The 25,149-nt window shown below is 39.8% G+C and overlaps 2 protein-coding genes, 1 long non-coding RNA gene and 2 other non-coding genes across 5 annotated transcripts in view; 2 read left to right on the top strand and 3 right to left on the bottom strand.

Moving 5' to 3' along the window:
• MCMDC2 (minichromosome maintenance domain containing 2) overlaps positions 1-2,723 on the top strand; it is a 36,162-nt gene extending 33,439 nt beyond the window's left edge. The window contains exon 14 of the mRNA XM_023755436.1: positions 2,386-2,723. Within this exon, the coding sequence (XP_023611204.1) occupies positions 2,386-2,552 (167 nt within the window). The 3' untranslated portion in view covers positions 2,553-2,723. The remainder of the gene's footprint in view (positions 1-2,385) is intronic.
• A 2,064-nt stretch (positions 2,724-4,787) lies between these two features.
• Positions 4,788-7,452, bottom strand: LOC106697513. The gene is made up of 4 exons (XR_001348628.2): positions 7,317-7,452; positions 5,399-5,506; positions 5,060-5,121; positions 4,788-4,932 (listed from the first exon to the last, which is right to left on the bottom strand). It is a non-coding gene; the product is annotated as an uncharacterized LOC106697513 (long non-coding RNA).
• On the bottom strand, positions 5,197-5,285 carry LOC111826425. Its single transcript, XR_002829758.1, has one exon. It is a non-coding gene; the product is annotated as a small nucleolar RNA SNORD87 (small nucleolar RNA).
• An 11,038-nt stretch (positions 7,453-18,490) lies between the features above and the next one.
• Positions 18,491-24,661, bottom strand: TCF24 (transcription factor 24). The gene is given in 5 exon segments (XM_023755434.1): positions 18,491-20,970; positions 24,269-24,307; positions 24,309-24,476; positions 24,478-24,501; positions 24,503-24,661. Coding segments are annotated over 5 exon segments (504 nt in total). The 3' UTR covers positions 18,491-20,856.
• Positions 21,336-21,439, top strand: LOC111826421. The gene has a single exon (XR_002829754.1). It is a non-coding gene; the product is annotated as a U6 spliceosomal RNA (small nuclear RNA).
• Positions 24,662-25,149: the final 488 nt, after the last annotated feature.

Here is a 25,149-nt window from a genome sequence, read left to right as displayed (position 1 = left end):
AAAAGCAGTGTTCTCGAGAACAGCAGGTTTCAGGTAAGGTAAAGCAGGAAAGGGAGCAGTCCCCAAAGTCTGAGGCTATAAAAGTGTTTACTGATGACAGACAGCTCTAGGAAGGTACGCATTGTCAGCTTGGCTAGCAGTTGTACTCCTGGCCAGGCACATTTACAGGTACTCATTCAATGAAACAATTTAAGAGCTTAACTCCTATGTAATAGTTAAGATTTTTAAAAAATCGTGATGAAATATACATAATATAAAACTGTCTTGCCCTAGCCAGTTTGGCTCATTGCATAAAGTGTTGGCCTGCAGACTGACGGGTCCCAGGTTTGATCCCGGTCAAGGGCATGTGCCTGGGTTGCAGGCTCGGTCCCCAGTAGGGGGTGTGCAGGAGGCAGCCAATCAATGATTCCCTGTCATCATTGATGCTTCTATCTCTCTCTTCCTCTCCCCTCCTTTCTGAAATCAATAAAAATATTTTTTTAAAAACTGTCTTAATCATTTTTAAATGTACAGTTCAGTGCTGTTAAATACATTCATATTGTTGCCACCATCCATCTCATTTTTCCAAACTGAAATTTCATATCCATTAAACAATAACTCCCAATTCTCTCCTTCCCCCTATCTCTAGGTACCTCATATAAGTGAAATCATATATTTGCCCTATTTTGTTTGGCTTAGTTCACGTAGTATAATTAATGTCTTCAAGATTCATCCATGTTGTAGCATGCAGTAGAATTTCCTTTCTGTTTAAGACTGCCACATTTTGTTTATCCATTCATCCATCAATGGACACTTAAGTTGCTTTCCACCTTTGGCTATTGTAAATAATGCTGCTATGAACATAAGTACACAAATATTTGAGACCTTGTTTTCAATTCTTTTGGGTATATAACCAAAAGGGAATTGTTGGATTGTATAGTAACTGTGTTTATTTATTTTTATGAACTGACATAATGTTTTCTATAAGGGTTGCATCATTTTACATTCCCACCAACAGTGTACAAGAGTTCCAATTTCTTTTCTTTTTAAAAAATGTTTTTAATTGATTTTTAGAGAGAGAGGAAAGGAGAAGGAGATATATATAGAAACATCAATGAGAGAAACATCAACATCAATAGGCTGCCTCCTGAGCGTCCCTCGCTGGGGATGGAGCCCACAACCCAGACATTTGCCCTGACCAGGAATGGAATCAGCAACCACCTTGTGCTTAGATAGATCTTCAACCACTGAGCCACACCAGCCAGGCCTTTTGTTTTGTTTCTGAGAGTAATCATCCTTGTGGGTATGAGGTGGTATCACATTATGGCTTGATTTACATTTTTTTATTATTTTTTAATCCTCACTGGAGGATATTTTTTCATTGATTTTTAGAGAGAGTGGGAGAAAGGAGAGAAACATCAGTGTAAGAGAGACACACAGATTGGTTGACTCCCACACGCACTCTGACCAGGGCTGGGGATCGAACCTGCAACTGAGGTATGTATCCTTGATGGGGAATCAAACTAATCAAGGGTTGACACTCTAACCACTTAGCAAACTGGCCAGGGCTCCATTTTTCTAATGATTAGTGATGTTGAGCATCTTTTTATGGGCTTATTGACCATTTGTGTATCTTTGTGGAGAAGTGTTGCCTTTTCTCTTTTGATGTATACAAATTTTATTTCAATGTGGTTTATCTCTTTTGTTGCCTGTGCTTTTGGTGTTGTCCTAGAATACATTGCTGAATCAAATGTTATGAAGCATTTCCCCAATGTTATTTTCTTAGGGTTTTGCAGTTTTAGTTCTTGGATTTATTGAGTTAATTTTTAATTTTGTATATGATATAAGGGAAGGGACCAACTTCATTCTTTTGCAAGTGGATATAATTTTCCTAGCACCATTTGTTGGAAAGCCTGTCCTTTCCCTATTGAACCCTTGTTGAAAGTCATTTAATGATATGAGGGGATATTTCTAGACTCCTATTATATTGCATAGGTTTGTCTTTATGTCAACGGTTCTTAATAATTGTGAAATGTGCAATGTCTTTAGCCTCGATCAATTTAACCTTTATCAAATAAATACTAGTGTTTCCCTGCCTTCCAATACCCCACCTACTTACACCACCAGTCAGCTTCAAAAGTAGATGACTAGTGCAATATAAGGCAGATTTCTAGTTTCCAAACTTTAAAATGTAAACATGTCTTCCATTGGCCCTGGTACCAGTGTGTAAATTTACTGAACATTACTGGGTCTCAAAAAAAGTCAGATTCAAGTGCTTATTGAAATACCCTATTAAATAGGTCAGAACTTAATTATAAAACTTTCACTACTTTGTTGAAAATGTTATTTCATATTTAGCATTTTAAGTAGTATTTCTCATTTACGCTTTTTTCCTTCTTTTCTTAGGGGCCACTGTATTTTGTGTTGCTCCAAATGCAGTATTTCCATTCGAACTATATAATGAAGAATATTTAGAACAAAGGGATGTCTATCTGACTCAGTGCCAACAACAGCTCCTACAATTTATTGCCACATATGGACCTGGGACAGCTGTTTTCGCTAGCGATGAATAGGCAATCTGAGGAAAATTTTCTTCATTTCTACTTCAGCAGTAGGAATGTGATATTGAAGTAATGCTTCAGGTATTGTGTAAAGGAGTTATATTAGAATGCCACCTTAAAAATACAAAATATGTTCTCTTCAAATTAATTGCTAATAGAATAAACACTAATTCAAATCTCAAAGCCAACAGCAGAAATTTAAAACTTAGGAGAATCTTATAAAAAACAAAGAAAAGAACAACTCTGGCTAGCCCAGTATACCACTGGGCAAGATAAAAATACTGAATGTTGCAAGTTAAGCAATGTAAAAAATGTTAACTTCTATGTAGTGCCCTCCACTTGTCACAAGATGGCAATAGCACTTTAAATGAGTACCTTCAAATTAAATGGTTTTCTCTTGCACTTTAAAACTGACACATTGAGTAAATTAACAATTTATATAACCACATGTCTCAAATTTAAGGACTTTTTATGTTTTACTAGATATTGACATGTCCATTACATAGTTTTATGGAGTCAGGAAAAGCCTTGAAATTTCCTTTGTATAAGCCAGGTTAAACAAAAAGGAATTTAAGTCAAATCAAGCAAGTAATGGGTTGTTTGTTTAAACCTAACTGGTTATAAAGTACTAGAAGGCAAAGAAACCAACTTACATCTTCATTTTTGGAGGGCAGATACCTGCTCTGAAAAGGTAGACACCATGAGAAAATATACTTTTTTTTTTTAGGGAGGAGAGAGGGAGATCAGAAAATATACTTATAAAATCCCCAGATCCTTTTCATTTTTCAAAACTTTAATTTTACTCACTAAAAAGAAGTCACCTGAAATTTGCCACCTTATTAACCAAGATACCACCATACATTTCTTTAGAAATTGGTCCGAGTTTAACCATAAAGTGGATAGCTCTCACTCTTGATATGACTTTGACAAATCACTATTTCCTACTCATTCAACAATACCGAGTATCTACTGGTGCCAATTTTCAGAAGGCAGTTGTTTTAAAAAGTACATAGTACAATCCTATAATGTTAAGACCTTATTTTTCTGGTTCTGAGATGGCCAAATATTTTATAAAACTAAGACCCACAAAATGCCCTCTATTTTACATTTATAAAGTGTTATTTGACAGGGGAGTGATTTTCAGATGTTACCTCTCATGCAGATTCTAAACGTTGTCATATACATTTTGTACTGTTTACCTTTCCATCATGAAATTATAATCCTAATTAAAAACAAGGTATTATGAGACTCAATAGAGGAAACAAGATTTAAATTTTCATCCAGGTAGGAACTGAGTTCATTCTTAGAATTTTCATAAATTCTCAAGTCCTGGGAAGACTGGACTGCCCAGCCACCGTTTTCCTTACTTGTACTAGGATTGTGATTACTTTTTTGTTCACAAAGATAAAAGCAAATTAAAACTTGTACGTTACAGGTGAAGCCTTTAGTTGCGACGGGCAATTCATTAGGGAGTTTCCAACTATACTTGTCCTCCTTATCCATGGAATATATTCCAAGACCCCAAGTGGATACCTGAGAGCATGAATAGTAGCATTTTCCCTATATGTACCTATGATAAAGCTCAATTAATTAGGCACAATAACAGGTCTAATATAACACAAAATAGCTAACAGGTAATGTACAGTGCAGCTACACTGGATAAAAGAATGATTCTCATTCCTTAGAACTGCGTGCAATTGTAAAACTTAGGAATTATTTCTGGATTTTCCCATGTAATCTTTTTGGACTGTGGGTAACTGAGGCTATGGATAACAGGATTATATCATTCCAGATAGGGAGGGCCTCTCCAGAAATCCCCTAAGGCAGCGGTTCTCAACCCCCTTGGTGGTCGAACGACCCTTTCACAGGGGTCGCCTAAGACCACCCTGCATATCAGATATTTACATTATGATTCATAACAATAGCAACATTACAGTTATGAAGTAGCAACGAAAATAATTTTATGGTTGGGTCACAACATGAGGAACTGTATTTAAAGGGCCAGAAGGTTGAGAACCACTGCTAAGGCAAGAAAGGATGTAAGAACTGGAGGTTCTAAGAAATCTCCCCAGGTGCCTGCCACCTCAAGGAGAATCACTTTCCACAAATAAGGGAATTATTAACATGCTATCCCTCCAGTATGTAAAAAATAAGTCCGACTAATGACTATGAGAATCGAGTGGTTTAAAGATTTGATGTTTTAAAGAAAACAGGTTTTAATGCCCATCAATTAAAAGTATTCAAACATGTGTTTTCTATAATAGCTTTATTGTGATTTTCTATAATTTTATTGATCATTGTTAAATAAAATATTACTTTTCATCATTTGTTCCAGTTCTTATCTTCTTGACCAATTCTTTGTTTTTCCTTCCAAAAATGTCACAGGACACAACTGGGGAAAAAAAAAATAATCAGAAACCAATAGTGAAAATCATTTTGTACCTAACAAAGGCAACTAACAGGAAATGGTCCCAGCCCTTTAATTATCAATAGATGCTTGACAAATCCTAATTGCTTACCTGAGGCAATGAAGAATTTTTAAACACCACAGCTAAGAACCTGTTCATTCACTTGCAGTTACCTATGTTGAAAAGAACATTTCACTGATTTTAGTATAAAAATTGCATTATAGCTGAATTCACATAATCAATAGATAACTGGCAACTCAGTCTTAAAATTATTTCTTCAAAGAAACCCTCAGCTGGGTAAACGGCAAAAAGTAATTTAAGTCATCATTGTGCCAGTTATTAAACCTTTCCATGTCAAAAATGTATCCAACATTTTTGGTACTGTTCTTCAGAACAAATCCACAAGTACATTAAAAAACCCCCACACAATTTAACAGTAACCTTTGGTACCTTGTTACATGCAGTCGTGCTCCTGGGGGTTTAGTCATCCTCTGTCAAGTTTTTGGAAAACTTTCATAATAACCTTCATTCATCTTCAACTCATAGGCTCTGTTGCATCTGTAAATTAATATTTTGTTGTAAATTTTTATTTGTACTTGCATGTTTGGCATCCTATATGCAGGAATGGTCCTGTTCTAGTTTTTTACATCCCTCCAGTATGTAAATTCTCCTGACCAGTTTTTAAAAACCACTAATACTGAGACCATGTTGTGGAGTAATTTCTATTTGCTGTTTAACACATCTCTAATGGAACACAAGAATGTACTTGCTGCTTAATTCTACCTTTTTGGTAGTCAAAACCGATAAACCTAAAATTTAATTTCTACAATGATTTGAGAATGTTAGTCCTTCTGACTAATTAGACCTTAATAATTCCAAGCTGGAAATGGACTCATTATCAGGGGTGGGGAAGATGGCAGATAAATTTATATTCTTTACTGTGGCAGTATTGACTTTAAGCCATGATGGTGCTAATGAGTACCCAGCCATTGCTTTTCTGTCTCAGAGTTTGACGAGGATGAGCCAGGTTAAAGGTCAGATATATTAAATCAAGTGTGCAGACCTCCCAACTAAAAGCATTACAATGGCAAATCTAATCTGGTTTTACAGCAGTTAAATTTTGTCAGCATCATTATTGGACACAGTTCTGTAATTAAATCCCAAGTTGCCTGAAAAGTCACTGAGGTACAGCAAGGGCATGGCTAGGGCCACAGACCTTGTCCTAGCAGAGGATAAATCGTTGAACCAGATAGCTACTGGAAATGATTTATGAAAGCACATCCAATGTGGGGCCCTGCAAAACAATTTATCATTTTCAAGTCTTGAAATGCTGAAATATTTCACATAATCAATACGAGGAACAGACTACTGGTTATGAATAATTATGACTGGGGAAATTTCAGCTTAATACATGATGCATAGGAACTACTGACAACTGCCGGCCTCAATAAGGATGATCTACTTTAAGCCATCACATTTGTCCTGTTAGATTGTTCCGGATGAAGCAATGTATTTTAAATTTGGAGAGAGGAAAAATAACCCACATTGACTACACTAAGTCTCATCGATGAGACATTTATAACTCGCTTTTCTTCAACAGGCAACATGGTCTCCCAGCTGTTGGCCAGTTTCTTCTATATCACGTGCAGAAACAGACATCGTAAGTAAACGCCATCACCGAAAGGTAGAGTAGGCATTTTAGGCCTAAGCCTCCTCTATGCAATACATATTCTTCAACTTTTAGATTCTACCTAGAAATGAAGATCCGGAACAAATGCGGTAAGTAGCTCTACTGTGTTCGGACCATAACTGTTCATGTCAATAGGTAAGCTGTGCTCTTAACAATTAAAAAAAAATCAGAGTACAAGTAAGGGTCTTACATCTGAGAGAGAAGAATCCCTCCCGCTTACGAAGGCTGTGCCGCCGATTAAAGACCTGACACCTTCCAGGCCGCACAGTGACACACAGCTTCACCGGGGACACCGACTAAAGGGCCCAGAGAAGGCCCCGGCGGGGCACCTGGCCATTGGCCGTACCTTCCCCCGCCTCGGATCCAACCGAATCACAGGCCTAGTTTCTGAGCGGAGAACAGCCGAAGCCGGCGTTGACTCAGAGAAGGGTCCGTTAAAACTCGCAGGTGGTTACTCACAAAATGCGACTGAGCAGATGGCGTGGAAGAAAGCTCGTGGCCGCGCCAACTGGGGGTGAGGGCAGAGGCCGCACCCTGGGCAAGGGACAGAGACTCCCGGAATGGAGGCTCCGGGAGCAGGCCCCGGGAGCTGCAGGCCCCGAGGCGGGTGTGGGCTGCCGCAAGGGGTCGGGTTCCCCGCAGAAAGAGAGGAGGAACTGAGATCGCCGAGACTCCCACCTGGAAAAGCCCGGCGACGCGCCCCCGGGCGCTGCTCCCCGGCCACCAACAACCGCCTGGCCGATGGTAGCCCGCGCGGACTCCTCCGTCCGTCGCCGACGGAAAAGGAAGCTGGAGGTCGTTGCGGGCTCTAAGACCATTCGATGGCCCCGCCCCTTCCTGAATTAGCTCCGCCCCTGCCAGCGTCGCGCGCGCCGGAGGGCCGAGCAGCGGCTGAGCGCGAGGCGGCGTGGGGGCGTGGCCTGGACCTCGCCTCCTTCCGGGGCCTCTTGGCTTCCGGTGGCGTGCCACACAAACCAGGTTTACGTTGGGGGCTTGTGGAACTCCCAGAGAGGCGTTCACGGGCCTCACCTCGAACTATCCCACCGAGTATGTAAATGATTAACCTGCCAGTCATGCATCCAAGCGAGGAGACAATGCTCTAAAACGGGGCGCCCATTCCTAGTACTTTAGGTTTGCTTCGTCTTCTCCCTCACTTGGTCCAAACAAAGTGCTGGGGGTATTGGACATCCCAATTTAGATAAGGGTATCGACCCCTTCACACACACAGAACCAATAACAGAAAAAAAGGAAGCTCTTGTATTTTCTCTATATTATAGCAATAGCTACTGTTACTACTCATACTGACAATAATAATGGCGGGTTAAAAAAAGCATAAAGCAGTTAGCGAACTTATTTATGAACATGTAATTTGCTATTGATTTCCTTGCTTTGTGTTTTTTAGGCATACTAGCTTTATTGTAGGCTACAGATGTTGTGTGTTTTACAAATTCAAAGCAGGACCCTCCACCAGCGAAAAGATTACAACTGGCTTTATTGCCAGTCGTCGTCTGGAACGCAAACCGCAACATCTCAGGTATGCCTGTAGTACTCTTGCTTCTCTCAATTATTATGTAGATTGAGCCCTTGCTGCAAAATACTAAGTTTAGTACTGGAGAAGACAGACTGATGAACTTGTTGCCAGGAAGAATATAAATGAAACTAATTAAAATTGCATCAGCAAGCCCTAACCGGTTTGGCTCAGTGGATAGAGCGTCGACCTGCGGACTGAAAGGTCCCAGGTTCGATTCCGGTCAAGGGCATGTACGTTGGTTGCGGGCACATACCCAGTAGGAGGTGTGCAGGAGGCAGCTGATCAATGATTCTCTCTCATTGATGTTTCTAACTCTCTATCCCTCTCCCTTCCTCTCTGTAAAAAAATCAATAAAATGTATTTTTTTAAAAAATTGCATCCGCAAAAGACAGAATTTCTCCTTTTAAAATTTAACATCTAAGAAATTGATAAAAAACAAAAACCAAACACCAATACAAAATAAATTTGTCTCGAAGAAATGTGGTATGAAAATCTAAACCTAGCAATACAAATTGTGATTTTATTTACTTTACCAAAGGATTCCTGTCTATATGTTTTTGCTGAATGCTTAGTAGGGGTTTAAAATTGCTTGGGGGCCCAAGTGGGCACTGTATCTTCAGCCTGCCATCAGAGACTCCTGGGGGAATATTTGGGATACAGCCTAATTTTGCAGCCTGGCTAGCCACCTCCACCAGGCCTTTGCCTACAACTGGGTAGGCAGCTATGGGAGCCACCATAACTGAAAGGTGTAGAGGAGGGTGTGAGAGAGAGGAAGGAAGGAGAGAGAGAAATATCAATGAGAGAGGGAAACATCAATTGGCCACCTTCTGGAGTCCCCTACCTTGTTTTACCTTTTTATTCCTAGCACCTAATACAGTCCCTAGGACTTAATAGATATCTTTTGAATGAATAAGTAAATTATAGATCTGTATTGCTGATTTGGAATATTTTTCAAGATTTATTAATTTATTAATTTTAAAAGCTAGGTGCAGAAGGTATTTAGTTTAATTTTTGGTTAAAGAAAAAAACATGTTTATATGATTGTTTATGCATAGAATATTTTTGAGAGGTTACAAAAGAAATTGTTTACAATGCATGCCCCCAGGGAGTGAAACTTGTGGTTTCTGAAGACAGTGATATTTTTATTTTTTATTGTATACCATTCTCTACTGTTTGGAGTTTTACTACATATACGTAATTTTGTGATTAAATTAAATTTAAAAAATAATTATTAAAGTACATTTTCTCTTATGTCTGCTTTCCCGTGTCAAAAAAAGACCATTTCTAAGATTTGCCCCTGCAGCCCTGAATGGCATTATGAAAAGTGTTTGGTATTCTCTATCAGTAAGGTTGCTGGTCTCCAGGTTGCTGGACTGAATTAATGCTACCAGTTGTAAACACAGCTGAAATCACATCAAGAGAAAAGTTTCATGGTTTAAATCTGATAAAGCGGTTTATCAAAAATAACATTATGCCAAAACCGGTTTGGCTCGGTGGATAGAGCATCGGCCTGCGGACTGCAGGGTCCCAGGTTCGATACCGGTCAAGGGCATGTGCCTTGGTTGCAGGCACATCCCCAGTAGGAGGTGTGCAGGAGGCAGCAGGTCGATGTTTCTCTTTCATCGATGTTTCTAACTCTCTGTCCCTCTCCCTTCCTGTCTGTAAAAAATCAATAAAAATATATTTTAAAAAAATAAATAAATAACATTATATGGCCTGGCTGGTGTTGCTCAGTGGTTGGGTGTTGACCTATGGACCAGGAGATCACAGTTTAATTCCGGTCAGGGCACATGCTCTGGTTGCTCAATCACCAGTAGGAGGGGTGCCAGAGGCAGCCAGTCAATGATTCTCTCTCATCATTGATGTTTCTATCCGTCTCTACCTCTCCCTTCCTCTCTGAAATCAATAAACAATTTTTAAAAAAGATTTTAAATAACTTTATATTGACATTTATTTTTAATATGTTTTTATTGGTTTTAAAGAGAGAGAAAGGAAGAGGGAGAAAAACATCAATAGGCTGCCACCTGCATGCCCCCTACTGGGGATTGAGCTTGAAACCTGGATATATGCTCTGACTGGGAATTGAACTGGCGAATTTTTTTAAAAAAATATATTTTATTGATTTTTTACAGAGAGGAAGGGAGAGGGATAGAGAGTTAGAAACATCGATGAGAGAGAAACATCGATCAGCTGCCTCCTGCACACTCCCCACTGGGGATGTGCCCGCAACCAAGGTACATGCCCTTGACTGGAATCGAACCCGGGACCCTTGAGTCCACAGGCCAATGCTCCATCCACTGAGCCAAACCGGTTAGGGCGAACTGGCGAATTTTTGATGCACAGGATGATGCTCAACCACCTAAGCCACACCAGCCAGGGCAAATTATAACTTTAAAAAATAGTCATTCTTTGACTGTATAACCAGGATTCCTTACCCAAGGATATGTTTTTATTGATTTTTAGAGACAAAGGAAGGGAGAAAGGGAGAGAGAGAGAAACATTGATCACCCATACATGCCTTGACAGGGGATCAAAACCGAAACCCAGGTATATGCCCTGACCAGAATCGAATCTGCAACATTTTGGTATATAGGAGGACAACACTCCAACCAACTGAGCCACCCAGCCAGGGCTAGAAAGTTTACTTATTGTAGGTAGACATACATCTGGATTCAGGGCATATAGGACATTTTTTCTTATAAGCTGTCAGAATCTATATTTTGTACTTACACATGTAAATCTCATTAGTAAATTAATACATTTGGCCCTCAGTCCTTTTTCATACTTAGTGAATGACTTGGAGAACTTCCTAGTTCCCCTAGATGTTTGCAGCAGAAAATGAGGTTGGAACTGGAAGGAAGTTGGCTATAATAACCATATGCTTGTGCTTTCCCATGCTCAAGAGTAAGCATGTCAAAATAGAGTTAACGCAAGAGAAATGTAAATGACCCTAGTCATAAACGCATGACTTTTATATATAAGATCCTTTTACCTCAGGCAAGATTATTTTTAAACATAATATTGACATTAAGATAATCATAGCATTTATACCTCTCGTCAAGGTTAAAGTTCCAAATCTGTGAAAAATACATTAAATTGTCAGAAAATAGGGCACTGATCTGAATGAAAGTTGATTTTTAAACACTTAAAGTACATGAACTTTACTGAGATAATTTTGGTAAAAATTACCTAAATTACTTATGATTTCTGCCCGGATCTAAAATAATGAGTGGCTTTAATTGTCAATGTGAGACACTAGGGTTTTCCTTTTTTGTTTAAAATTTAAGTATGTTAAGACTAAGCCATGCAAACAACTACTTAAATCCTATGACAAAATCTGAATGTAATGGAATGTTACTAAAATTATTCAAGCTGACCAATGGGCCCTGAGGGGAAGTCGATGAGGGGACTTCAGGGAAAGTTTTCTTCTTTGATGAAAATACATATGGGAAGAAGCAGCTTTTTTTTTTTTTCTTGATATTACCATCTGTGAAAGAATTCCTGGCATTACTGAGCTATTTTGTTAAAGAGGAGCTTGCCAGAGAAGGCAAAGTAGAAAGAATAAACCAAGCAACATTGAATAGTCAACAAATTAACCAGCCAGGGAGCCACTCCAGCTTAGGCTTCTTGTTATGTGAAATAATAGACGTTCTTACTGTTTAAAAAAATATTTAAGAATGATTACTTAAAGAGTTAAGAATGTGGAAGTAATTGAAAAATTCAAGCTAAGGTTAAATTATGATGTTATTCGTACCTTAGTGATGGATCTAATAAAAATCATGTCCTGAAATTAACACCATATTAAAATTTAATAAGGTGTGGATTCTGAATGTTTCTTCTACAATGTCTTCTTGTACATATGCATGATAGTTTTTCTATGTTCCAGTGCTGTTCTTGTAAACAAGATCTAAAAACAATGCCGAAACCGGTTTGGCTCAGTGGATAGAGCGTCGGCCTGCGGACTGAAAGGTCCCAGGTTCGATTCCGGTCTAGGGCATGTACCTGGGTTGCGGGCACATCCCCAGTAGGAGATGTGCAGGAGGCGGCTGATCGATGTTTCTCTCTCATCGATGTTTCTAACTCTCTATCTCTCTCCCTTCCTCTCTGTAAAAAATCAATAAAATATATTAAAAAAAAAAAGATCTAAAAACAAAACAAAATAAAACCCAAACCCTAATTTGTGGCATTTGCAGACTTCAACGGGGTAAATACTCCCATTTTGGATGATTTAAGCTACCGTTTAACAACTGGTTCAAAATGCTCCTGAACTTTTTAAAAAAACACCTCTTAATGGGGTGGTACAGAGAGGAGGGAAAGGGATAGAAAGATAGAAACATCGATGAGAGAGAAACATCAATCAGCTGCCTCCTGCATACCCCCTACTGGGGATGTGCCTGCAACCAAGGTACATGCCCTTGACCGGAATCGAACCTGGGACCTTTCAGTCTGCAGGCTGACGCTCTATCCACTGCGCCAAACCGGTTAGGACAATACATGAATATTTTAATAATTAATAATTGGCTCTTATAACACATCATTGTCCCTAGGAGCTAGATGGAAGGATAAATGCATCTTCATACTGAATATAGTCTAATTGCTTTCCAAGTGGTGGTGGTACTATATTCTTGTAAGAACTTGCTATTTTCAGAAGTTAAATATTTTTGCCAGTCTGATAAATATAAAATGATATTTACTGCTATTTTAATTTGCATTTCCCATGAGGTTGAAAGATAACTTTACATGTTTTCTTTTTAATCTTAATTTTTTTCATGTTTTTAATCATTTAGGTTTTCTCTTTGATAAATCATAGCTTTGACCAATTTTTTATTGGAGTATTTGTAATTTTAAAAATTGATTTATGGGATTTCTTCACATATTTTAGATGCTAATCTTTAATTGATCAATAGTTACATGCATTGCAAATAACTTTTCCCAGTCTGTGTTTTTTTTTCTCATTATGTTTATGGTGTTTTATGTTGTTTGGAATTCTATATTCTTTTCTCTGTTTACCAATATAGCTCCCCAACCCCCAACACTTCTGCATTTCTGTGGAAGATTTCTGGCTAAAGCCAAATCCTTTAATGTGCTTTTAAAGACCCTCCTTGATTTAAAAATGAGTGAGCCTGGCTGGTATTGCTCAGTGTCATCCCATGCACCAGAAGGTCCCCAGTTCAATTTCCTATCAAGGCACATGCCCAGGTTGCATGTTTGATCCCCAGAGGGCATGTAGGAGGCAGCCAATGGATGTTTCTCACATCAATGCTTCTCTCTCTCTGTCTTTCTCGCTCTCTCTCTCTTCCTCTACCTTCACCTCTCTCTAAAATCAATTTTAAAATAAATTGGGAATGACACAGTATTTATTCCTAGGATTTTTGTGCAGATTAAATGAAATAATACATGTGAAGTATCCATCCCCCTTCTCCATGCACTTTCTTTCAGAGCCGCATATTTTTCTCACTTCCTTTTCCCTGTGCCCAGAATGCTCTTCTTGTTCCCCTTTGCCTTCTCAGGAAACTCTTCCTTGATCTCTTAAGACTTGGTCAGGTTCTCATGACAGATAGATACTCTTGTTGCTATCCCTGTAGCCATCCCCAGCCTTCTTCTCTGATAATGAAACTCTGAGTTCTTTTGTGTTGTGGGCCTACTTTTAGTGCTGAGCCAGTGTGTACGTCTGCTTCCCCTGCACCTGTGGTAGATGCTGGGACTGGCTCTCTCAGTAGCTTTTCCAGACTCTTTTTATCTGCATTTCTGTACTCCAGAGACTGAAAAGCTAAGTATTATATATTCCAAGACTCTCTTACAGATAGGAGAATTGGGTCCTGCCAATCAAACCCATTGGTGCAAAAGTCTGAATTCTAAATTGAGTTACGTTGGAAGAAAAGCAAGCCAGGAGGCATCTGTTTTGCTGGTGTATATGCAACAAAGACAGTGTGCTTCTGGAGCCACTGTGGGGGCAGCTTCCCATTTGGCAGGCAGAATCCAGACCAGGGCAGAAGTATCAGCTGCTTTGGCAGCCCAGGTCTGTGGGATGACTTTGGAAAATTTTCCTATAAATTCAGACCTAGTTTGTTTCATTCCAATGATTCTATAAGTCACTGATAATCTATATATATAAAAGCCTAAGCTACTAGAATGACTGGTCGCTGTGATATGCACTGACCACCAGGGGACAGATGCTCAATGCAGGAGCTGCCCCCTGGTGGTCAGTGTGCTCCCACAGCCAACCTCCCCTGGCCGGCCAACCTCCTGCAGTTCCTCCCATCAGCCAGCAGGCCCCGATTACCTGATTGGGGCTGGCTCCCAGGCTGGAACAGGGAACCGAGGGTAGGTGGCGGCAGATGTGGCCCCATTCCCAGGGGGGCTGAGGGCTGGCTCCCTCCTTGGGGCTGGTGGACAACCTCCTATGCCCTGTTTTTCCCCCCGGCCGGCAGGCCCCAATAGGCCCACCACCCACCCACTGAGGTAGTGGTGCAGCAGTGAGGGAAGGAGGGGGGGAGGCGGGGAACCGAACAGTGGCGGGGTGCCGATGATGTCCGCATCCGGTGTTTGTTCCTCCGCACCCGGCCCGATGACCATCAGCTTCACTCTGGCCCAGCCCTGATCACCCTGGCCCCGATCTCTGTTTGCCGGCCAGGCCTAGAGATCCCACCCAAATTCGTGCACCGGGCCTCTAGTCTATAATAAGCCTCTTTCTTTTTAAACTAGCTGGAGCAGATACCAAACATCCATATATCTTCCTTACACCTGAGGATGACCCTGTGACCCAGTTCTGACCAATGAGAAAAAAGTAGAAGCCTTGGACTCTGATAACTTTGTGAAGTTATCACTTGTGGATTTCTTTTACATGAGGGAAAAACTTCTAATCTATTTAAGCCACTGTAGTTGGGTCTTTCTTATTAGCAGCTGAATGTAATTCCTAACTGATATAGTAAGCAACGAGCAATCTGTACCATAGCATTAAAAAAATATTTGCGGACCAACTGATGATTGATGAATAAAGGCACTGAAGCATGAAATAGGAGTGTGTGTGTGTGTGTGTGTGTTCTACAACTTAAAGTATAATGTGGGAAGTGGTTGGGAGTAAGGGCAGTGATATAGGTAGGGGTTTCATAGGCCAACTTAAGTGGTTAGGCATCACCATTAGATGCTAGCAAACCCTTAAAGGTTCATTCTCAAATGTTAGGTTACTTGAATGCAACAATACTGAGGGCAGGGAAAACTGTTAAATCTATAAATTGTAGGTAAAAAATCGATGAATACCTGTAATAATTATTCTGATATACATTTGTGAATATAAGTGTATTTTAAGGGAAATTTTTAAGTGTGGAATTGCTAAGTCAGTGCCAAATTGTACTTAAAAGAGCTTCCACTCCAATAGTGCAACAGTCATCATTTCCCCATTCTCACCAATAATGGGTATTGTTAATTTGTATTCTTTTCCCTCCACATTCCTCCACTTAATTTTATGTAGGGGAAGGGGAGAAGGCACGAGGATAAAAATAATAGATTTATTTTCATCAAAGACATGCATGCTCAAACATTATGGGTAAAACAAGTTAACTCCAGTATGCCAAAAAATTAGTCATCATTACTTAGCTTCTAAGTCCAATTAACCACCCCCCCCCATTTTATTGAGATATAATTGACATATAACATTGTTTAAGGACTACAACATAATGGTTTTGATATCTGTGTGTTGGGAAATAATTACCACAGTAAGTTCAGTTAAAATCCTTCATCTCACATGGTTACAATTTTCTTTCTTGTGATAAAAACTTTTTTAAAAATATATTTTTATTGATTTTAGAGAGAGAGGAAGGGAGAGAGAGAAACATCAGTGATGAAAGAGAATCATTGATTGACTGCCTCTTGATGCCCTCTACTGGGGATTGAGCCCAAAACCTGGGCATAAACCCTGACCGAGAATAGAACTATGACCTCCTGGTTCATGGGTGGATGCTCAAGTTCAACCACTGAGCCACATGGGCCGGGCTAAAGGTGGATCTTGAGTAATAGCTATCACCTCCCACCATGCACTTCCTGTTCACTTTCGGGAAGGGAGGGCACTAATATAATCAAAGTGCATATTCCTTAGAGTGGCCATAAACCTTAAGTGGAGCTCACATGGTTGGGGAGGCGGGGAAGACCAGACCAGCAGATATTGTTTCTGTCTTGGGTCAAGCCATTCTCACCAGCACCATCACTCTAGACATCGTCCAACCTCTGGTCTTGGTAGTCTGGCCAGAGAGGGAAATGGAACCACCTGGGCCTAGTCCTTCCTGAGCCCCAGTGTGGCTGCTCTCAACCTCTCAGGCCATGTGTGGCCCAGAATTAGCAGATTTTTTGTTGTTCTGGCTTTCTCCTGAAACCAGTTCTCGTTTTCAAGTCAGTCTCTCCTCTATGTCTCAGAACATTACACTTCTAGCCTGATTGGACACTGGCTTCCTCTTTCTAAAAGGAGGATCTGGGAACAGCTTCCCACCTCCCATCTTCCTCCTCTTCCTCTCCTGGTTCTGCCATTGCACACCACTCTTTCACTTGGTGATTGCCTACCTTTCAAAATGACTCGCTATAGGGTCTTACAGTTAGCAAGAGGCAAAGATGTGCTGCATACAGAATAGAAACAATCTTGCACAGGCCTTTTTTATTTATTTTTTAAATATAACTAATTTTTTAAAATTTTTGACCCACACGATATACCCATCTATGTAAAGTATTAAAATGCCTTATAATAGCACACATTTAAAAATTTTTGAGTAATTTCAGAACTTATTTGAAAATAAGAATGTTTAAAATAAATTCTTATTTAGACCTCACATTGTTTTAAATGGCCCCATTTTCCAATGGCCATCAAAATGGACACAAGTGATTTAAGTCCAATCCCCAGAGCTCCCCATGGACATAGTTCTTGGTCCTGAGAGGGCAGGAGGGCAGGAACGCATGAATTTCTTCAGTAACATTCATATGCACAGGAAATGACTATTGACATAATCTTTAAGCCTAATAGTTAAGATTATTCTTCAGTTTGTAATTTAAAAGCTTCTGACAGCTAAATGCTGTGGTATAATTTATAATGAAAGAGTCTGAGTGATTGAGGTGTATTTCACTGAGCTGGTTTCTCTTATGAGTTGAAACTAAGACTTGTGTAAACATAGGGAGGAAAGCCCTCCCCAGGTTTATGTAGTTAGGCAAGAATACTTAATGTCCCTCATTCCAAACTGTGCTGCAGTACCATCTGGGCCGTACTCCAAGTTCACAGGAAGCAAATCTATAGAACTTAAAGGGCATTAATTTTTTTTTTCAGTGAAACAGTCATATATAAGACCACCATCTACCAGTATGTAATAAAAGTACACATTAATTTATTTGAAATATACAATTTTATAATATTTCCCTAGTGCTCCTTTAAAAAACTTGGAATCTTATTTCAGATATTTTATAAGTTACAATAACAACAGAAACAAAACTAAAAATTTTAAAGTGTGGCCCTGACTGGTTTGGCTTAGTGGATAGAGCGTCAGCCTGCGGACTAAAGGGTCCCGGGTTCGATTCCAGTCAAGCGCATGTACCTTGGTTGCAGGCACATCCCCAGTAGGGGGTGTACAGGAGGCAGCTGATTGATGCTTCTCTCTCATCGATGTTTCTAACTCTCTTTCCCTCTCCCTTCCTCTCTGTAAAAAATCAATATATAAAAAAAAATAAAAATAAAAATTTTAAAGTGTGTACCATGGAGAAAGACACCAATAGTATAACTACTAACTGTAAATAATTTGGGAAACTATAGATATCGCAGAACTACTCTTTTTATTACCAAGTAACATATGAACAGATATCCCCAACTTTACCCCGAACACCCACCTACATTGTAGGACTTTTATTTTCTACTTCATTCCTTTTATTATTATTTTATTTTTAAAAAGGGGTATATACTATATACTTTTAAAATAGCTTATTGATGTATAATTGGTGTACAATAAACTGCATTGTGTTTTTATAATCAGAAAAATAAAAATATTTTTAAAGTCTGTTGGAATTCATGCCTCTCAAAAGGCATTTCCTTCTCCCCCCAAATTATCATTATAAAGGAATTTAAATGTATCTCATATCGCTGAGAGAGCTGAGTGAACTGACAGAAATTTACCTTGCAGATTATAGAATATTGTGATCCAAATATGCCCCCTCTCCAGTCTTAACATATACTTTATTTAAAAAATATATAATGAAGCTAAAGCCAAGTAGATATCTACTAGAAAGATTTTCAAATGTACCTTCAGCATTTGTTAAATAGACACAGAGACAGATGCAAATTTAACAGACAAAATTAATTTTCAATTAGTGCTTTATTTTAGTAATATTCTTTATCCTGACCATGCACCATTAATGAAAACAGCATCCTCCCTTGAAACTTTGGGTGAAAACATGCAATTTCTCTCTGATATTTTCCAACCCACCAAAATCTGTTAGCATATTTAGCAATTTACTAAAAAGTTATGAAAACCCATGACAGAAATATACTTCTTTGGCATTAAAACATTTATATAACTGGACAAGAAGAAATAAAAAGTGATACTATAAAAGGCAAAGTATCTAACAATGATTTAGAAAAGTCTGATAATCAACAAGTCATAAATTTCCCCCAATTAAATGCTTTAAGTAAGCACTGTAGCCAAATAGATTAGCAAGAGAGCCATTTTTCTGAAATTCCTCCTATCAAATGTAGTGTTTATAGTTCATTTTCAAATGTAGTGTTTAAAGAAGTTTTGATTTCATTCCTTAAGATAAAAGATTATTCTTAGCACTTTTTTTCTTAGCATTTTTTTAAATAGTGAATGGCTGAATCCATAACTCATTTTACTTTTTATCCCTTTCAGTGTTACATGAGTGAGGAAATATATTCACAAATGTTTAAATATACAAACATTTTGCTAAATATTAATATGTACAGAGTTTTGATTAATACATTTTCTTTTAAAGACACACTTCTGTCACATTACAAGGAGATATTCACATTAAAATAATGAAAGTTACAAACTATCAGATATGAGGCAAAACATGCTGATGTTTGGCTGAATGAACTAAATGGTAGTTTTTGCCTTAAATAGTCTTTCATTTCACTGCCAAAACCTTAAAGAACACTGAGGAGAAAATAAAGTGGTGGTTCAACTGCAATATTAACTCAACCAAGCCCCTTAATGTGCCTTTCTGTTTGCTGATCTTGGATCAAATTCAGCAACTTTAAAAACAGGGTCACTGAGAAATAAGTGAACTTTACATTTGGAAAGTGGAATAATAGAAGACTGAGTAAAAAACAAGGGAAATAAAAGGAAATCTATGTCAGCAGAAACATGACAAAAGAGATTGGAGATTTTTTTTCAGGTGTTTAAAGATTCAGTTTGTTCCCTGACCATTATCTGTACTTCATGGCACCTGATGTGCAGTGTGGTAGGAGAGGCCCAGAGCAGAGGGCCTTCCCAGGCTGTAGGTTCACATCGGGGCGGGTTCAGGAGGGCCTGCTGTGGCCTGATGTATCTCGGGGTGGTCCTCAGACCCCTTTGAGGCACAGATCAGTGGCAGAATTCCCAAATCAGACAGGATGTCTCCCATGTCATAATGGCCAAATAGGTAGACTGTGAACCGAAGCTGACAAGGGGAGAAGGAGCCCGGCCAAAGCTGTGACTGAGGGTCATGGGGGCTCACTCTCTAGGGTGGCTGCAACCACACCTTCTCAGCTAGTCCAGGACCTGAGATTAGGGTGGATATGGAGTGACCAGGGAGGAGGGGGATGAGCCCTGCTGCCCAGTGACACCCATCTGCGCTGCAGGGATTTCCAAAACCTTCTACAATTTGGAATTATCCATAATAATAAAAGGGTAACACGCTAATTAGACCGGACGATCCGGATGAAGCTGGGGGCGAGGGAAGCCCAGGTCCCGGGTGCCAGAGGGAAGCCGGTGCCAGTGCCGGCAGCCGGGGCAAGGAAGGCCTACAGGCCTCTAGTAATTAGATATTTAGTAATCCTCTAGGATGGTGGGCAAGCCCTGTCCTATGAAGCAAACAATTACTTTTTTTTTCCTTTTTGTTTGAAGCAAACAATTTTTAATGTTCCTAACAAGTTTTCTAAGAGGGAACAATAGCTAGATATAGAAGTTACTGCATCATCATATTACCTCAGCAGTCTTTTCACACATACTCAGCTGAAACTGAATAAATGATGTCACACCTTCCAACTGAAATAGCTTCTTAGACCAACTTTAAGCATGGACTGGTTTTTACAAAAATGAAATACTGGTATATTACAAATACAGCTTTTATTTTTGTAAACTAGAAAGACTATCAATAGATACCAGCTTTTCAGTTTGTAATAAATACACTACAGAGTGTATGCATTCTATGGATATATATACAGTTTTTTGCTTTTGTGTGTCTTTCCTTTTTTCCAATAGTTTCTCCTGCATTATATAGTAGTGACTACGTCTCAGACTGAATAGATAAGCTGTGTTTTATACAAGACCATTTCATTTCTCATTTATTTAGATTAGACAGATAAATCTGAAAACTCAACTATGGATTCATATGTAAACTTTCAGAAATGATGTTTGTTATGTCTGATGTAATAAATACAGAATTATTTCATGCTATTTAAAAACAACAGACACCACTTTCTTTCAGCACCCATCAGGGGACAGCCTAAGGCTGTGAGTCTGCTGGCATACTGCCATGATTTGCTTTTTCTCCAGAGACAGAATGCTTCAGAAACTGACCAGTAGCACCGATGTATAATCTTGATCGCATGGGCCATTTCTGAAAAAGAATGTTTAAGCAAGAATCTAAAAGTTAGTATTTATGGCAGTTATAATCTGTAATAATAATAATTCCAAATACTTCAATGCAAATGCAATCTTATATAGTTATAGTTAGTAACAAGTGTAATTATGAAGTCTAAGGGATAACATGAAAAAATATTTATTAATGCTAACAATGAAAATAAAAATATACCCAGACTTTGATTGTAACTATATAAAATAGTACGTGTGCATGTGGGCAAGAAATCATGGAGAATGAATATAATAACTGTAGGAAAATTTACCCACAATGTTTTAATTTCAAACTAAGCCTACAACAAGATCCTTGGCTTTAAAGATATTTTTAAAAGTTATACATGGTAAGTGCTCTCTTCTGCAGCACATATACTAAAATTGGAATGATACAGAGAAGATTAGCATGGCTCCAAATTCATGAAACGTTCCCTATTTAAAAAAAAAATGTTATCCATGGTAAATATTATCTGTCTCTACTTATCAAAGAACTACAGTGAAAGGTGACTAATTCAACTATCTAAACATTTTATCTAGCTAAAAACAATATCTGGAAGTTACAAATATTAGAATGAGACAGAACATCCAGATTAAATGTCTGGATATATTGGCTCTAATCACACAGCTCTAATCTTTCAGTAATCATCACATTGTATTCTAATTTGTGACTTTTTCTAAATTCACCTTTAAAATGAACAACCTCTCAAACAATATAATTGATTACCAAATAGGCATGGTAATGGAAAACCATATTACATAAGTAGCCCTTTCAGAATGGACCTTTCCTTTTTGGGAGGGTGTTGTCATATATCAGTTTAGTTCTAAGGTCCTTGGAATACTATGGGCTAAAATACTTTTAGTTAACCAAAAAGTGCAATAAACAGACCATTTTTATTTGCATTAGATTAATCAAAGATAGATTTAATAGTTAAGCATTTTTAGTAGTGCCTGTAAAATAATGTGTTATGGTTTCAATTATGTATGTAAAACCTCTTTCCTCTGAACCTCCACAGCATATGATTATAGCTCTCTTATGGCACATACAACATTCTCCCTTACATCTTTGTCTCTCTATTCATTCAGGGCAGGGATTGAGCCTTACCCTTAACTGTATTCACTCTGCTAACACAGTGCTTTCTTTGCACATAGTAGGCCCTCAGTAAATGATTTTAAAACAGACTAGTCACTTGTTCAACCACCATCAATTTCATTAAGAGGTAATCTTTGACCTTGTTTCATTATCCCTAGAGTTGTCTTTTAAAATTAAAATAATCCAGAGAGCAAATGAGATTTAGTTTTTCCTAAAGGAGTTACAGTACTACAAAAACATTTGGCACATGAATCAAGTGCAAAAACAAAACAAAACAAAACAACCCACCTCTTGTTAAGCTTATTGTTACCTGAAAATCATGGTTCTAACATTATTCAAAAAAGCACTGCAAGAAACTAAGGTGAAAAACAACTTGATTTATCATCTGAATTACACCTCTCACAGAGAGGCATTTAACAGATGCTTTTTGTAATAAAGTCTACTTAATATTTAAATGTCAAGTAAAAAAATCTATTATTAATATATATTTGAAAGCAATCTAATGCACACCGTAATACAAACCCCTTAATAAGAAATGACTCTTCAGACACAGCTGATTTAGGGAAAGGGGTGGCTAAGGAAGATGGTGTAGGTGAAGGTGGCTGTGTGACCACGTCCTCCCACCCTTCCCACCCTCTAGACAACTCCCTTCTCTACCTATTTTTTGTTATGGCTATAAAGGTATTTCCCCTCTGCCTCACTCCTTAACATGCCTTTACTCTGGGATCCTATTTTAGGCCTGGGGTGGGGGCTCCTGGGGCTGTCTTAGGAGGGGGGTAGGTTGCAGACTGCCTTGTAACCCCTGGACACCCTCACATGGGTTTTTCTGTGTTCTTTCATAAGACTCTTTGAAGTCCAATAAAACATGGAGGAGATTTTATTATTTAGAAAAAAAAAGACTTTTCAGCTGAGATTGGGGCAAAAGTAGGCTTACAGTTGAGTATACCTAACAGTTTATTCTTGTATTATTATTTATTAATTATTTATTATTTTCCATGTGAACAACTGTGAACCTACTTTTGCTCTACACTGTATAAAACACATGAATGGAATAGGAGCTTTCACAATTATAAATAAATGATATTTAAATTGTTTATATTTAATATTTGAAATAGTGTTAGCCTATAATCAGGTTGATTATATTTGCAAAGTAAATTTTGTTACACCTCACCACAGCATTTAAAGCTCAATTAATATTAGAGAGTGTACTTTTTAAACATTTCAATAAAGATTATTCAATAATTTATTGAACACTGATATATTTAAGACTAACTCATAATTGTGTGTGTGTGTGTGGCCAAATACTTCAGAATGGTGGAACCAAAAATTTGAAAGTTTAGGTTTAGGAAATATAAGGACGATTTCATATTTTGAACAGAAAGCCAGATGAATATAGAATTTCAAAAAAATCAAGTCTAGGAGAAAAGGACAATGCAGAGTCTAAATACTGAGCAACCTACCTATATGTAATGTAAAAAAATTATACAAAACGGATTTTCTTGGCTAACTGTCCATTACAGAATTTGAATATAGTATTTAATAAGATCACTCAACGAATATACCAATTTATTATACAGATTACATAAACACATTTTAGTTTTTCTAACACATTTGGTGGCTGTCTAGTCCATGATCGTTAACCTTTATTAAAACGTATTGAAATATACTTTGTGGGGATGCAAAACGGTCTCATTTTGTTCTTACCAGTTTTACAAAATATTTTCAACACTGGTTTCCTAGGAGTACTAAGGGACAGATAACTCCATTACCCCATAGTTCATAAACATTTAATTCATGAAACTTTTCAAACAGCTGGTAAAACGACAATGGAAAAGTAACTATGTAAATTAAAACACTTAAAACCAAAAAGGCTCATAAATATAACTCTGATTGTAAAAATTACCAGGACTTGCAACCGAGCGCCTCATCAGGCACCCCGAGAAACCTCTCACCAGGAAAGGGCATCCTGTGGGTTGCAACCTCCAAGGAGCGTGAGACTCCCTACCCAGCAACCTCTGTTTAAACCTGCGAACAGTTAAACAGTGGGGACCTCGAGGGCCAAGTTCCCTCGGCCGATCTGTCCCCCGCCTCTTTGGGTGGGGCTCGGAGGCAGCTGCCCAGGTGCTGGCAGACCGGGCAAGTCCGGGTGCCCTGCTGCCCGCCCCCAGCTCCGCAGTGTGCCTTGCCCTCCTACCTTGACAGGGTGCAGGTAGCCGTCGCCACGCAGGGCGCCCCAGCCCGGGGTCCGCCGGCGCCTCGGCGTCGTCCTGCAGGCTGCGGGTGAGGTGAGCGATGTAGGTGGTGGCCAGCAGCAGCACGTCCAGCTTGGACAGCTTGGTGTCCGGCGGCACGGACGGCAGCGTGCGCTGCAGCTCAGGGAAGGCGTGCCGCAGAGTCTGCACCCCGGCTGCGCTCCCGCGCGGCGTTCCGCCGCCGCCGGCCGCCCACAGCCCGAGCGCCCGCCGCCGCCCGCGCCCGCCAGCCCTGGCCCGGTCAGCCCGGGGCTGGAGTCTCGAGTGGAGGCGGCAGGGGGCGCGGGCTCGTTGCTGGAGATCAGGGGGCTGCCTGCGGGGCCGCCGCGGTCCATGGCGACGTCCCGCGTCGCGCGCCCTGCAAAGGACCGAGGGCGCAGTGAGCAGCTGGGGCCCCGATGGGGCTAAACCGGGGAGGAGCAGCCCTCTCGCCATCCCTGCGCGCGCGCCCGCCCGGCCCCCCAAAGTCCTCGGGACCTTCTTAGCGAGGAGGCTGCTTTGATTGCAGCGCGTCGGCCCCTGCGTCTGGGGAGACTTTGGGGCCTGAGATTCCTGGACTCCTTAGGAGGCCGAGGAGGGGCGCGGGGCGGGCTTGGCTTTTCAGGGACAAGTTAAGCGAAAGTGCTACTCTGCCGCGGAGGGAAGCTCGGGTTCGGCACTTGTTCGCGCTCCAGGACTGTTATCCTGCCGGCCCCGCAGGACAGATAGTGCTGATCGCTTTCGCGGAGAGCGGTACCCACGGCCGCCGCCCTCGTGCCATTCGCTCCGGAGGCACGGGGCCCGGGGGCGACGGCGGGAGCCCAGGTAATCTCTGCAGTAGGAG

Source organism: Myotis lucifugus, unplaced genomic scaffold (genome assembly GCF_000147115.1).
Source record: "Myotis lucifugus unplaced genomic scaffold, Myoluc2.0 scaffold_77, whole genome shotgun sequence".
Taxonomy (NCBI): domain Eukaryota; kingdom Metazoa; phylum Chordata; class Mammalia; order Chiroptera; family Vespertilionidae; genus Myotis; species Myotis lucifugus.
The sequence above is the reverse complement of the archived record's forward strand: the minus strand, read 5'-3'. Positions and strand labels throughout refer to the sequence as shown.